Source organism: Garra rufa, chromosome 9 (assembly GCF_049309525.1).
Source record: "Garra rufa chromosome 9, GarRuf1.0, whole genome shotgun sequence".
Lineage (NCBI taxonomy): Eukaryota > Metazoa > Chordata > Actinopteri > Cypriniformes > Cyprinidae > Garra > Garra rufa.
In genome coordinates this window covers 48,564,683-48,581,537 of record NC_133369.1, presented here as the reverse complement: position 1 = coordinate 48,581,537, position 16,855 = coordinate 48,564,683, and the positions used below count along the sequence as shown (strand labels likewise).

General features: G+C 34.6%; 1 protein-coding gene across 1 annotated transcript in view; it reads left to right on the top strand.

Moving 5' to 3' along the window:
* LOC141343285 (glutamate receptor ionotropic, kainate 3-like) overlaps positions 1-16,855 on the top strand; it is a 161,723-nt gene that overhangs the window by 103,870 nt on the left and 40,998 nt on the right. The window contains exon 10 of the mRNA XM_073847879.1: positions 5,684-5,887. Within this exon, the coding sequence (XP_073703980.1) occupies positions 5,684-5,887 (204 nt within the window). The remainder of the gene's footprint in view (positions 1-5,683; positions 5,888-16,855) is intronic.

Sequence of the window (16,855 nt, the reverse complement as noted above, 5' to 3'; positions counted from 1 at the left end):
GTTTTAGTGGCTAAAACAAAACTGAATACAATTAATTTCCATTGTAATTGAAATATATATATATTTTTAATTAGATCAAGCAATACTGAGTGAATTTGACCATTTTTTAGGGGCTCACTATTGTGCAGTCAGCTTGGTTATGGTTCTCAAAACCCCAAATGCTTGTTCTCAAACATTTTATACTCATGGATGAGGCATGCAAACAGTGATTAAAAAAAAAGGCTGGAAGTCAACAACACATATATGTCAGAATGTAAAATGAGTTATTTTATGCATTTAAATAGTTTCATTTTCGTTTGTACTTTACAAATAAAGGAGGAAAAAAAATAGCACATGTTTATAATATAAATTGACTGTGCTTACATTTACTTGTGCATTAACTAAAAAAAAATACATATTCAAATCTAAGTTTAACAGTTTAACAGCTGAGCCCAAGCCTCTGTTACCAATTTGAAAATGTCACTTTAGAACTAGTAACGGAGGAATGTTGAGTTGTTTCATTAAAAGCATATTGTATTACTGTATTAAAAGCTCACTGTGTTATTTGGAATAGAGTGTTATGAGAGAGAGAGATGGACTTAAAAAGTCTCTTGTCGCCATCCAATGGAATGGAACAATGCAATAATGGAACAATGTAACTAAAATCACCATCACAAACATACGCATGTTTTCCAATACTAAACACTATTATCAAATGCTACTATTATTTATATAAAATATTGTTTATTGCATAGTAATATTTAATAAACAACAGAAGCCATCATAACAATGCCTAGGCAATTCAGTCAAAAGTACACAGGTAGCGCTCTAAAATACAGCATTGAATTTACATAAACATGATGATATTTTGCCCAAACTGTTTGCTCTGGAACAAATTATAGATTAAAGAGACTAAAGACTGCCTGTTAGATTTACCCACAGACATTATATCTAATGTTTAACCACTATAGAGACATCAGAGCCAGCGGTAGATTCCAGAAGATCTGGCCAAGCTGAGGCTTGTCCGAAAACACAAATTTTCAAAGAGATGTTATATTTTTTAACAAGCTAAATATTTTAACTAAGTACATTATCACCTGAAAACCTCTTAAAAACACATTCCGTGACATAAAAACTGTATTTTTTAAATTATTATTATTATTATTATTATTATTATTATTATAGTGGATTTGGGAGCTTGCCTATATATAAATATATTTTAATATAAATATAACTATTTAAAAAGAACAACAACAAACATCTGTATGTGATTATTTTTTTTTAGATATTTTTAGGTATTTTTAGATATAAGTACAATGTAAAAATGTGTATGTACACAATAAGTGCATAATATCAAATGATTCATTTAAATGTAAGTACATAGTAGTTAGATACACTTGATATAAGGTGGGTCTAAATTTGTGTTTTGGCATTTACTATTTATGTAAATGACTCACACTTAATACTTACTGAGAGTGCTGAGATAGCCCTTGTGAAAATTCTCCTCTGTGACAAGTAGTCCTGGCCTCTCAAATAAATAGTTTATTTTACAGTCTTTTCAGAGTGCACAGATCCCACTTGAAGTATTGTTCACAACACTCTAAAGCATCTATTATTATTAAGAAGTCTGGACAGGGCATAGAATTGCAATGAAACTGATTCGCCAAATCAGTTCAAGGATGAACGTGCATGACAGGAACGCCAGTCCTGTTTTCTGCTGCCAAATGAATACTTTGGATTTTCTGTCCAGCTTGAATTGTGTCATTTTGCTCTGTCTTTTTTGGCTAAAATGGAAAATGCTGTCAGGGCTAGAAGGATGTCACAGAATGTTAGATGAAACACAGATAGTGAAGGTCACCTCGAGGGAGTTTGATCAGAAGCACTGCAAGCAATAAATAGAGCAGTCCTGAAATAACTGTATAACTACTGATGCTGACATAATGCTTCATTAAAACATCTTTATCTGTCTCCATTATGAAAAATGTCACAGGTCAAGGGATCTCAAGGACTAATTCACTAAAGTTTCTTCTTAATAAGCCCTCAACATAAGTCATTCTCACTGTCACTTGCTTTTAAAGACCTCACAAATGTTATGTACTGTAATTATGTACTGTATTCTTTGAACGTTGCTGATTCCCTCCTATTCCACATTTAGCCCCTGTCTGATTGGTAGATCCAGTAGGTCAGGGGTCCATCGCTTTTAGAAAGTGTGTATGGACAATACCAACAAGCCCAAAATTAACAGTTTGATGATAGGTGTGCTATTGGGCATACTCAATTTCCATTATACATGTATGTTGAAAGATCAACATGTCTGAATATAAAGGGCCATATCTGTTGAGCCCATGTCTCTTTGGCAAAGCAATGGAGGTCTTAAGACTGGTGTCCAAGGAGTAATTCAATAGAAGTAAAGCCCTTTGTTAGCTTGGGGAAATTCTTAGATGTCCAAGTACATAGCCAGTTTTACAGATAAATCCCAATTGCACCCACTCACTTGAGTTTTAATGTCTGATTAAACCGTTCCACTAAACCATCTGTTTGTAGATGGGAAACTGAAGTACAGCAACGTGCACAAGCTCATCGCAAGCTGGTGTACTTTCATAGTTCCATTATAACAGTATTTCAGTGTTGTAATGGGAACTCATCTGTAGATTAGGTGGACTAATTTGCCATTTAAAAGATATATTCTGAATGGTTTTGGCAGCAGCCCCATCAGATGCTGTTTCAGTGCACTTAAAGGGAATCTCAATCATATGTGGCGTAAGAGGACTTGGTAGTGACCTCTGCATTGTAAGAACACCATTTCATACATTGTAGAACCTGGTTCAAGCCCAACAGCAAGGAGACAGACAGATCTAGTACAGTTCCTACCTATACCCAGGATGATTGGAAATACAGTCGTGGCCAAAAGTTTTGAGAAATATTGGAAATTGGAAAAGTTGCTGCTTAAGGTTTTATAATAGCAATTTGCATATACTTCAGAATTTTATGAAATGTGATCAGATGAATTGCATAGTCCTTCTTTGCCATGAAAATTAACTTAATCCTGAAAAAAACTTTCCACTGCATTGTTAAGAAGGCTTCAGGGCGTCCAGGAAAGTCCAGCAAGCGCCAGGATGGTCTCCTAAAGAGGATTGAGCTGCGGGATCAGAGTGCCACCAGTGCAGAGCTTGCTCAGGAATGGCAGCAGGCAGGTGTGAGCGCATCTGCACGCACAGTGAAGCGAAGACTTTTGGAAGATGGCCTGGTGTCAAGAAGGGCAGCAAAGAAGCCACTTCTCTCCAAAAAAAACCCATCAGGGACAGATTGATCTTCTGCAAAAAGTATGGCGAATGGACTGCTGAGGACAGGGGCAAAGTCATATTCTCCGATGATGCCTCTTTCCGATTGTTTGGGGCATCTGGAAAAAGGCTTGTCTGGAGAAGAAAAGGTGAGCGCTACCATCAGTCCTGTGTCATGCCAACAGTAAAGCATCCTGAGACCATTCATGTGTGGGGTTGCTTCTCATCCAAGGGAGTGGGCTCGCTCACAATTTTGACCAAAAACACAGCCATGAATAAAGAATGGTACCAAAACACCCTCCAACAGCAACTTCTTCCAACAATCCAACAACAGTTTGGTGAAGAACAATGCATTTTCCAGCACGATGGAGCACCGTGCCATAAGGCAAAAGTGATAACTAAGTGGCTCGGGGACCAAAACGTTGATATTTTGGGTCCATGGCCTGGAAACTCCCCAAATCTTAAAACTTGTGGTCAATCCTCAAGAGGCGGGTGGACAAACAAAAACCCACTAATTCTGACAAACTCCAAGAAGTGATTATGAAAGAATGGGTTGCTATCAGTCAGGATCTGGCCCAGAAGTTGATTGAGAGCATGTCCAGTCGAATTGCAGAGGTCCTGAAAAAGAAGGGCCAACACTGCAAATACTGACTCTTTGCATAAATGTCATGTAATTGTCGATAAAAGCCTTTGAAACGTATGAAGTGCTTGTAATTATATTTCAGTACATCACAGAAACAACTGAAACAAAGATCTAAAAGCAGTTTAGCAGCAAACTTTGAAAACTAATATTTGTGTCATTCTCAAAACTTTTGGCCACGACTGCACATGCTTCTACCTATATTTCTGCAAAACTCAAAAAAAACATACCTATATATGAACCATTGAAATAAACACTAGAAGGCAATAAAAGTCTGACAACTTTTATTACAGTACTTTCACACAAAATATGATTTGCAGGCCAGATTTTCGATTAAAAAAAGACTAATTTTAGCACAGCTTCTTGCACAATATGATATTATGACCTCATGTTTAAATTATGTTAGATTTGATATCGATATTGAGATTTGACTTTATATGCATGCGTTTTCTAACTCCGGTATGAATGCTGTGAAACTATGGTTTAACAAAAAAACAGCTCAAACCTGCATAGAATACATGTGTTTTTAATAACTTTTGCTTTTGCTAACAATATTGGGTATGTTTAGGGTTGGTTTGGTGTAGGGTGTTTGTTATTTTCCAACACGATGGAGCCTTAACATTTTAGCAACACTCGTGCCTGAAGCAGTGTAATACAAATCCAGCCATGTTAAGGTATTGAATGTGCATTTTAACGCCACTCACTGGACATTTTAACTGAAAACGTGCAATAAAGTACTTACTATTGGTGTTCCAGAAACATCGCCACAAGCACATATTTTCAGTGAGCATTGGTTTGTTTCTACACTGAATAGCCACTTCTAAAGTCTTCTGAAATTGGGATTATTACAGCCAGGATTTAGCAAAGATTTCCATGGATACAGATGTTGGAAATGGTTCTAGAGGTGTGCGTAGCAGCTGGTGAGGACAGCTGGCTTGGCCAATGTAACTGCTCTTCCTGAAACTTTCCTTCCATCAAGCCTTACATTGTGGATTCGGGATGTACATGTTAAGGATGTCTGGGTCATGGAAGATGTTTTATGTACAACATGCCAATGTGTTTTATTCGTAAACATCCCAGGGTAATATGGGCTTATCACTGTGGCTCAGCACAACAGGACAGTGCTTCAGTTTTGAGAGCCCCTCAGGACCAGTGTCTCTAGGGTTGTGGCTGTGCTTTCTGTCTCTCTGGCCAACATTTGAGTACCTCACGCCAGCTCTGCTGCATGAGCCAATTCTAAGAACATCTTGGGGCCTTTTATGTATAGCACAGCTTTCTTCATTGTGAGGGAATGCAGGAGGCAAGACAAAATAATGACCTGTAGAGATTGTCATGGACCATCGGAGTAAAATAATGTCAGGATGGGATGGTCGAGACATGGGAATGCATAATGTATTTTCATTGATGTTTCTTAAAGTAACCCAACAAATCATGGCATCTAATGCAGAGAAATTCCAATCTAATGCTATTTAATAGGATCATTAATCTAGTTTACACTGCACTTAAACTCGTCAATTCTATGCATCCTGGGGTGCCAAATAGAATTGCTTCAAGCTGGTTTGAGGCAATCCAGCCTGATACTCAAATCATTCAAACAATCTGCAATTTCATTTGGTGCCACTAGTGGCACAGAAATTGCTTGGTGCAATTTTAACATAAACCGTAAACTGACATGGGTTATGTAATAGAATTAATTTGTTTGCAAGTTGTGTGTGCAGTAAACTGAATGAGAAACCTTAGCTCATTCGAAGATGCTTCTGATTGATATTTTGTATTTGTACAGGAGGAGCCATATGTCATGCTTAAGAAGTCTGACAAGGCACTCGTCGGCAATGACCGCTTTGAGGGCTTCTGTATTGACCTGCTTAAGGAGTTGGCCAGCATTCTGGGTTTTTCCTACGAGATCCACCTGGTGCCGGATGGAAAGTATGGGTTTCAAGATGATAAAGGCCAATGGAATGGAATGATAAAGGAACTTATGGAACACGTAAGTATTCATGTTGTACAGCATCATAGCGGTTAAGTAACAAACATCACTAATGCTGTTTCTGCTGAGTCAGATTTGCCAGTACCTGCATCACTAAGTATGCCTTTCACTTTAATAAAACTGGTTTTCTGATGTCTAAACAAAATGCCAAGATGACACAATAACGCAATTACTTGAAGGTGTTGCTTGCTCCAATACTGCTTCCTCTCACAAAACGTGTGCTGTAAAGGTGACAGAACACACCTGGATCGCATTGACACACTGCGAAGACACGGAGGCAAGTGCTGCCACAGCGAATACACGTTTAAACGCCTCTACCGAGTCAGCAGAACTAGACAATGCTGAAAGCTGATTCCCCTCAATGTACCCCAAGCCCATTCTCTCAAGTCGCAGTGCTGTCAAGCTGGGGGTGGAAGCCCTGTCACAGGAAAGGGTGCTGCTGCGCTGGCTTCCCATCCCATCGCCCTTTCGCTGTCCTCACCCTCTGAGGTCACCAGAAGCCCGGGGCTGGAGAGCTGTAATAGCTTAAGTGGCATTTAGTGGAGGAAGTCATATGGTGGGAGTCAATGGCGAGGTGCTGGAAGGGTTGGGAGAGGTGACTTACTGCAGCGGCACTTAATCTTCCTTGTGCTTTGGCCAGATCCGGCCCGATTGCAGTCACCTTGAGGGGAACAAAGGGATTATGGCTGGAAGAGTCAAAAATGGAGATGGGGTATGTGTGTGTGTAAATGGCTGGAGGTGAAAAAGTATAAGAGGAACATAGTTGTCTCGTCAAATTTAATGAAATGTAATAACAGGTAAAATCAGCCAATTTAGATTTAAGATACTGTCGGTTGTAAATTATGGAGGGTTCATTGTAAAACTCAATAGTTCACCTTACTAAGATATAGTTAGTTATCTTTACTTAGTTGCTATACTTTTTTTTTTTAAGTTACAGCTACTTTTAAGGCAAGTAAAACTATTTACATACAGCTTTGAGTAATGCTTACTTAAAATATTCAAGTAACCACAAAGGAACCAACAACATTAATAAATCAGCGAGAGACAGCAGTGCACTAATATGTTGGCAATGTGCAAAATAACAACAGAAGAAGAAGAAAATAAAGTTTTTGAGGTGGGGCAATTCTTAATAGACTTTTCACTCATTTCCTCCATGTCTGCAGTTATCTTTATTTCACTAGTTTCCCAAAGTCATCTTGAATGTTGAACTTTCAATACAACTGAAATATTTAAGATAACATCGAGCTGACTTCATAAATTGATGTTGATTTAAAAAAAAAATAACTTACCATTATAGTGATTAGCATTCCCTTTGGTTGGGCATTTGGAATGTTTATTTTGTTATAGCTTTCTTTTTATTGATGCAGAAATTCATCATGAAATCAGAGTTATTTGATTTCAAGGGAAGAAAAATAATAAGTAGATTGCTTTTAGAAAGTGATCTATCTTCTAATTAAATCATTAGATGTATTTAGCTGCAATTAGCTGCATTTTACATGCTTACCAGTGATCCTTTACTATTTTATTGTTCTTTATAAACACCTTGAGAAATGTTTAACTGGGTTGATACAGTTTTATACTTTTAATATTTGCGATAATATGCTTGAGTCACACACAGACTTTAACATTCAGCACATGAATCACAACAATGGTAACAATTTAATTGTGTTTATTTTTATTAATTGAAACAATAACCATTTTATTTGCTCTTTTTGTTGTGCTACAAGACAGCAAATTAAATTGGCAAATTAAAACACCAATAGCAAAGCAAAGCAGTTTCATAATTTATTAATGTTGCAGTGCATTCTGGGAGCCAGTGAGTAGCTATACTAACTGCAAATTGATATTACAAAACATTTTAAGTTAAATGAACAGATTTTTTTAAGTTCACATTAGTTAAATTTTTTAGGGCAACTAGTTTCCTCATGTTTTTTTAAGTAAATTCAACTTATCCTGGTTTAGAGTGTTGAGGCTAATTCAGATTTGAGTTTAACACCTTACTGTAAAAATGTATGAAACTTATTTTGGTGTGTCAAATTATTTTATGCGTTTGGGGTACACCACACTGCAGGGATTCTTAGGACATCTTATTGAGCCGGTGTCATATGTATGAGGTAATTATTCAGTCCAAACTTGGTTGTAGACGGGCATGTGCTTTCAGCACTGTAGCCTCAAATCCTTTACTCCCTCACAGTTCTAACGTCTCTTTCTCCCCCGCATAATTTGAGAGGAGAGCTACCGACGCATTGACACGGTCAGACAGAGTAGCCTAATGAGTGTAGAGCGGAGCAGAGACACAATGTGGACATCCGGCATTTTTCATCAAAAAACGCACAGCAGAGAATTGCACTGAGAAAAAAAAAATATGTCAAAACTGTGATTCCTCATATTACAGGCAACCCCAGCTGAGTTCAACAGAGTCAGGCTAACTAAACAAACACTAGGTGATAGATCTGGTAAACATGTGGTGCACTATTATTTAGTTAGTCAACTTGGTAGAAAGAATAGGAAATGAGCATAAGGGTTGAAGAAAGCAGTTTTTCCCAAACAAGTAAGGCATTTCTCATTTCTATAATTGTACAATCAGAATAACAAAATCAGCTGTACAAATTGCAATGTTGTAAGTAATAATTTGTTTTGGGGTTGTAATGAAGACTTTTGAGATTTTATTTTATTTAGTTATTTATTTTAATGAAATGGTGAAATGCTGGTGAAGTGACTCTCAGAGCAGCTCTGAAGATGAAGTTGATGTGTTCATGTCTTCATATAGTGAGACAGCAGACACTGAAAACACCACAAGTGTTGCGTGTACTTCAGTATGTGCAGTAGACAAAACTTCACCACTCATTTACACACAGATTCGAAGAACATGCAGATTTCATATTTCAATAGCAGTTATTATACGGTTCAGTGCTCACAGACACTTGTCTATATGTGATATGATTCATTTTACAGCACTCCTTTTGATTTATTAATTTAAAATTGACCAAATTATGTGACAATGCTCTATAAATTCCATTTTAAGAATGGATTCTGTGATTCCATCCATGTTTTCCACATGGCAGATATCATTGTGTCCTAAAAAGATAGTGAACTACATTTGCATAGATCTCATCAGAGACAAATATTCTCCTTTCTTTCATTTTTTTTTTTTTTTTTTTTTTTTTATCTTTTCTCTAATTTGAGCACTTTTTGGAAGCCGGTGGACCCATATGTGCCGATTTTTAGACATTGTCAGGTTCTAACTAGTGTGTGAACAATTCTGCATACTATTATTCACATAGTGATAGCAGTGATAACTGTGTTGTGGTGTTAACTGGGTGTGATAACATTGTGAGTGCTTTCAATTGCTAGAGTTACATTCTACATGAGCACATGCTGCAGTTTTGAAAGAATGTTTAATAGATTCACAGCTTGAGTGAAAAAAAGAATAGTTGTTACAGTTTTCTTAGTCTTTGTTTTTAAAACTATCATAAGTTTCAATTTGTTTAAAAGAAATTCATTACATTATTTAACATATTACATTAAATACCTCAGAAGTATTTTAAATGTTTTGTTAATTTTAATTCCAACTTTTGCCAATATTTTATTAAAATCAAAAGTTGTATAATATATTTTTTTAATATTTTAAAAGTTTTAATAATATTTATAATAATAGTCATATTAGTCACACTTTATTTTAAGGTCTAATTCTCACTATTAACTAACTGTTACTCTATGGCTTTTGCCTCAATAAACTATTAATGTCAGCTTAGTAATAGCTAGTAAGGTAGTTGTTTAAAGGATTTAAAATATGTTCATGCAGAATAAGGCATTAACTAACATGCACATTACTAGCATATTGGGTGTTTGTTAATACTTACTGCATAAGACACATATTAACCCCTTAAGCTTGTAATACCAGTACCAGTATAGGAATTGCGTCATTGCGTGTTTTTTTTTTTTTTTTTTTTTTTTTTTTTTAATATTAGACATGTTGGAGCACAAATATAACCATATATAGGATATTTTGAACGCATACAATCTAAACTTTCAGAATACATGCATCGTTTTAGCATTTATGTTACATAACGTAAGATAATAAGGTCTGAATTCGCCCCCACAAACAAGCCACCCCCCGTGAAGATCAACGTAGTACCATTCATATTCATATCGCTCAAACTTACCAAACATAGATGAGTCATATATCAAATGAAAGCTCTCATTCCCCAAATGTGATTATGGGATTATTTAATCGATCCAACACATTACAGAGAATTATGATAAAAAAGAATCACAGTGATGGAAATAACTTCTGTAAACAAATAAACATTTATGTCACATTCCTGCTCCGGTTACTACTTCGGTGCGAAAAGTGGCCAAAAACTTTATATCAGCACTTAGATTAGGTAGTTATCTTTAAAATGAGACTATGCTACATGGCATTCTAATATATTACAGATGTTCCGATCAATGCATGCTATGGAGTTGAATGGTGTGGTTTCTACTAGTTTTGCCTTCACACGTTTGTATTGACGGGCGATTGTGTCATCACGTAATGTGTCATATGTTTGAAGAGCTCCCAATCAGATCTGTCCAAAGAGACATCGATCAAACTCCTAGACCAATCTGTTTTTGAACAGAGTCTCAGAACTCGAAATGTGCACCACCCCTTACCGCACTAGCGGCCAGCTCAATTGAGTTGGGAAACTATGGATTGTGAACAAATGCAATATTAATTAAAATTGAAGGTGTTTTGTGTAAAATGAAACCATTTTTATCCATTTAGCCCAATGCATGTGGGAATGGGCATTTCAAATTCAGGTATACTTTTTCTTGCAAAATGAAGACACCTAGAGGATATTTTGCCTCCATTCAAATAAATCTCAATAACTTTTAAAAACAAAATGTTACAAAGAAAATTATTTCCCCCCCTGTTTTCTGGCACCTAGTGAAATCAAAAGGAACTTTCTGCAGGACGATGGGCCAAACAGATCTTAAATAACAGACTTTCAAATATATATATTTTTTTAATTTTTCATAATGAAATTAAAATACAACAAAAAATATAAATTATTCCACCCATGTGTTAAAATGTAGGATATTTTATTTTAAATGAGACCATTTTTATCAAGTTACTTCAATGTATGTGAATAGGGCACTGTTTTAAATTCAGGTATGCCAAAAGTCCAAAATATGCCAAAGAGTTTAAGAGGTTAAAAGTGAGAATGGGTCCTTAAAATAAAGTGTTACTGATGTATGTTTATTATATTGTTCTGAACAAGTCATCTTGTTTAGATGGATTGATAATGGCAATAATTAATAGCTTGTTCCCCAAATTTAGCTGTATAAAGCAAACTGTAACCAGTCTTCCAGAATAAACAAACAGACTGAAGACTATCTCACTATTTTGTTCAATTCCTTTAGGGATAGTCTAATTGAAGATGGGGAAAACAAGACAATGCAATTCTTGTAGTTTGCACCTTGAGAGCAGTAGCTTGTTTGCGAGATACAGACTCAATTTACACCCGGTGTTAATCTGATATCTGTTTGGGCTGATTTGATTAAAAGTAGACAGCACTAAATACAGGTGTAAACCATTTGTTATCTCATCCCACAATCATAGTTAAAACAGATCCACTGAATTTGTTTTTGCAACAAATCTTCATTTATTGATGGCGCTAAAAAGGTGAATACAAACGGGCTCGGCGGTCACTTCTGAACATGTCAAAAATAATAAACAAGCTCACTTATCCCAATCAAACTCCAGCTCTCAGTCTGTCAGTCTCATGGTGTTTTTAATCATTGCTTTTCTATAAATATCTCCCCGACGAATTTGACCAGTTTTAGTGTCTCATCGAATGTTTTAAGCCTCGGGCTCAATGCGACGGATTTGGGTGTGTAGTATACTTGAGCCTTATCAGATGGCCTGCGCAGTATCGAAGGTGCAGTGTGTATTTTTAGGAGCACTCATTTTGCGGCTGAGTGCCCTTCTTGCTGCTGTCTATATAGATAAGCTGATCTGGAATCAGCAGACCTGAAAAGCAAACTAAGAAACAAGCTCTGGGACCTGACCTCGGCCTGCCACATGAGGCTGAGCTAGATAGAGTGTTTTCATGTGAGTAAACTCAAAGCCTTATCTCTGAAGACGGATTTATGGACTCGGTGATTTCTCAACCGATTTTCACCAAATGTTGCGCCTTGAGCCTTTCATGAAAACAATTTAAGACTTGAGCGCAGAAGGAAAAATTTTTAATGGAATGAGATTTCCAAAGTTATTTCCATGAACTTAGAATGGCTTTTCCGACTGCCTCGCTATCCGTACAGCAAACATGGACTGTTTTCAGTTATAGACAAGAACTCGGTTGCTCGAGAGCCCTTGTTGTGAGTGCACGGGGAACTGAGAGGCTGTTATTAATGGCTCTTGTCAAAGTTATTTATCAGCTCAATTTATTTTCATCAGTATTTTTTATTAGCTCTTACAGAATTTTCATTACTTCGGTATTGTTCTTTACACGATGAGTGTGTGTTATTGCTGCCTGTGACATGCGCGTGTAGGGTCATCCATCGAGGGCTCGTAGATTTAAAGAAGACAACAAGCAACGACGGATTAGTACGGGGTAGTTTTTGGCTGATAAAGTGCCATTAAATCATAGGGTGATACATTTTAACTGTCACCCCTCGTGTTCACATAAATCATGGTTTCATAACTGAATTACCAAACGCCTTTGCCCTAGTACATCTATTTAATGGCATGTGCTCGTGTAGGTTTATCAAAATAAGTCAGACGTCTTCATTCGTCTTTGTAGGTCACTGAGCCCCTTAAAACGAAGGATTATCAGACTTTTCACAAAACTAAATCGGCATTTCAGTGATAGGCATCCCACTGCCAAAAATCACTGGGTCTCATTCACTAATAGTTGCATGAATTATTAGTATTTATATGCACAGGAGAACTTCTCACAAAAATAAAGAAATAAAATAAAATAAAATAAAATAAAATAAAATAAAATAAAATAAAATAAAATAAAATAAAATAAAATAAATAAATCTGGAGTATTCCAAACAGTGTTATTGTGTAATTTTATGTACTTTTTATAATATTAAATTTGATTTTTTTTTATTTTTATGTGTTTACTTTAAGTTTAGTTAAAGGCTTAGCAATTTTGTATGTATGTATGTGGGTCAAAGACAAAAAAGGGTTTAAGCATAAAAACAATAAGTGTAATACTGCTTTAAATGGTTGTGTTTCCTAAAAAGATAAAATATAAAAATAAATAAATAAATAACATATTAATATATAATTCAAACGTTTTCTGTTTACTTTACTTTGTTTGTTTTGCCCATTTGTCAGTACGATTTTTTTACTCATTTAAAACACACTAAAATTTAAGATGCTCCCTTATTATTTTATATATTTTAATATGTACATGTCAGAATAGACATGTTGTTTGAATTTTTACATAAATATTGTGTTACACTGAATGACAATATAATATTATTACAACCAAATTACATTTTATTCTCCAAAAACTTATTTGAAACCTTGAAAGTAGACACTTTACTTACATTTAATGTGTTTTCTATGGACATAAAATCACTTTTGTAAATTTATTTTGATGTGGACATCCTAACGTCTTTGACCCATGTATGTATGTATTTATTTACTTATTTGAATTAGTCTATATAGGTTTTTACATTCATTTTTTATTTTTTAGTTTTAGTTACTTTGCATTTAATAATTTTAGTATTTCAAGTATTCATGTTTTTTTCAGTTAATTTTTATTTTATTTTAAATAAGTTTGATATCTATTATTATTATTATTATTATTATTATTATTATTATTATTTATTTATTTATTTATTTATTTATTTATTTATTTATTTATTGTTTGTTTGTTTGTTTGTTTGTTTGTGTGGTTTTACTTTTAGCTAACAATAATAACCCTGATTTAGTAGTTAGTATTTTTAATTTTCATATAAGGATTTTTAACCTAAAAATAAATGTTCTAGAAGCAAAATTGTACAAGATAATTAAATGTATTATTTGGTTTTAAAGATGTTTAGATATTATTTATATTTACTAGATTACTGATTAGAGCAAATATTTTTACAATGCAAAAATGCATTGCTATATAATAATCAGCAAAGGATTAAGCAACAGTAAGTTGCTGATAAATAATATAAGGTATGCACAATATATGTTTTGTTTTCCATCTTTCTGTGTTGCACAAAAATTGAAAAAGTGTTATGACTGCTGCACTCACAGTGACAGATTTCTGGGAGATTATGGATCACTCATGGGAGTTAGATAGAAGATGCATTCCAGGAGAATCATGGAATATATAATGTCGAAATAAAGAGCTTTAAATATTTATTTTGTTTTTATTTCATCATGGAGAGTAGCATTTGATATCTGTAATGCTAAAGAAAATGAGCACTTCTTAAATACTGAATAACTGAATATTAAAGTCATAAGGGCTGTTGTGTCAAGTAGGGCATCACAGTTTATTTTTCTCCTTTTTTCCAAAAGTGGCCACAAATCCCACTCCAAAGCTAAAGGTCATGGTGGTAAAGGCGCTAAATGATGCAACAGGCTTATTATACTTGATTTAGTTATAATTGATGATCTCATTAATCATCCAGCCATGCCAGTGTTAATGGCTGCCTTAGCATGTCATTTCTTCCTGTTATAGTAATTAATCTTTGCTCCGGTGGATAAGCCGGAAGGTTATGTACCAGCGCTGGCTCATTGTCTCGCTGTACTAACTTTGACTTGGACTGTGTAGGACCTTTACATACATTCACAGTCCTGAGCACTTTGCCAAGCTAAATCATTCTCATTACGACCTGACAAGCAAAGGCAAATCCTTAAAGGATTATCACAGATGATATTGACATGTCCATTGTCCATGAGCGAATATTGACATTGTGTCTCAAATCTGGCTCTGGCTTTGGTGTAATTACCTCTCGGTAATGCAAATTTGTAATGTTTTTTTTTTTTTTGTTTTTTTAAGGTAGGCTAGTAAATGTTGAAGAACAATGATTTGTCCATCTCTTTCATTGTACTACATCACACAATATGTTTTGCTCTCACAAAAAAAAAATAAAAATAAAAAATAATAATAATAATAATAATAATTATTATTATTATTATTATAACTAGATAAAAAAGTTTGTAAAAACAAACTTTAAATTGGCTTGAGGAAGCCAGACCAGCCAAGCCAGACTTTTGAAAAGTTTTTTAAAAGTTTAAAAAGTTTTACGTTTGATTGTTTTCAGTCTTAAATAGTTTGACGTTTAAAGTAGTTTTAAAAGGTTAAAGTTGGAATGTTTTGAAGACAATACAGTCTGAGTCAGAGATAGATATATAGATAAGCAAGTTACTAGCATGTTGCTATCACGAGTAGCATGTTACTAGCATGCTGTTGCCATGATTAGAATGTCGTTAAAATGTTTTTTATATTGATTAACAAGTTACTAGCATGATTAACATGTTGCTAGCATTATTAGCAAGTTGCTAGCATGTTTATAGGATGATTAGCAAGTTACTAACATGTTGCTAGCATGATTCTAGCATGTTAATGGCCTGTTTCTAGCATGATTAGGAAGTTGCTAATATGTTTCTAGCATGACTAACAAGTAACTAGTATGTTGCTAGCATGATTCTAGTATAATTGACATGTTACTAGCATGTGTTTTCCATTGTTAGCAAGTTGCTAGTATGTTGTTAGTATGATCACCACGTTACTAGCATGTTTTTTACATTATTACACATTTCTAGCAAGATTAGCAAGTTGCTATCATGTTTCTAACACAATTAGCAAGTTTATAGTATGTGTCTTGCATGATTAGCAAGTTGCTAGCATTATTCTAGTATAATTAGCAGGTTACTAGCTTTTTCTAGCATGATTAACAAGTTATTAGCATGTTTTAGCAGCAAGTTGCTAGCATGTTTCTAACATGATTAACATGTCACTAGCATAATTAGCAAGTTTTTAACATGTTGCTAGCATGTTTTTAGCATTATTAGCAAGTTGCTAGTATGTTGTTAGCATGATTACCAAGTTACTAGCATGTTTTAACATGATTAATGTTTCTAGCATGATTAACAAGTTGCTATCATGTTTCTAACACAATTAGCACGTTGCTAGTATGTTTCTTGCATGATTAGCAAGTTGCTAGCATTATCCAAGTATAATTAGCAGGTTACTAGCTTTTTTCTAGCATGATTAGCAAGTTGCTAGTATGTTGTTAGCATGACTACCAAGTTACTAGCATGTTTTTAACATGATTAACATTTCTAGCATGATTAACAAGTTGCTATCATGTTTCTAACACAATTAGCAAGTTGTTAGTATGTTTCTTGCATGATTAGCAAGTTGCTAGCATTATTCTAGTATAATTAGCAGGTTACTAACTTTTTGTAGCATGATTAGCAAGTTACTAGTATGTTTTAAAATGATTAGCAAGTTGCTAGCATGTTTTTAACATGATTAGCGTGTTACTAGCATAATTAGCAAGTTGCTAGTATGTTGTTAGCATGATTACCAAGTTACTAGCATGTTTTAACAGGTCTCTAGCATGATTAGCAAGTTTTTGATTGTCATTTTATTTCAAATATGCAAGAAACATGTCAACAAGACAGCAAAAAAAACAACGATCTTCCTATATATATTCTTTTTCTTTCTTTTTTTCTTCTTAGCATATTTGAAAAGGAGTGGGAAGAAGTTTTCACTTTTTTAATCCCACCCCCTCTCACTAAATCATACAGTTAAAGGAAAACAAGTTACTAGTTAGTATTTACTAGAGCTGAAGTATATACATACATATACTGTATACAAACATATACACCCCCAAACATATACACAGATATATACATATACCTGCACATAAATACACACACATATACATACACATCTTTATATATGCAAATATACATACACATATACAAACATACCCACATACATAATACATACAAATTTCCAT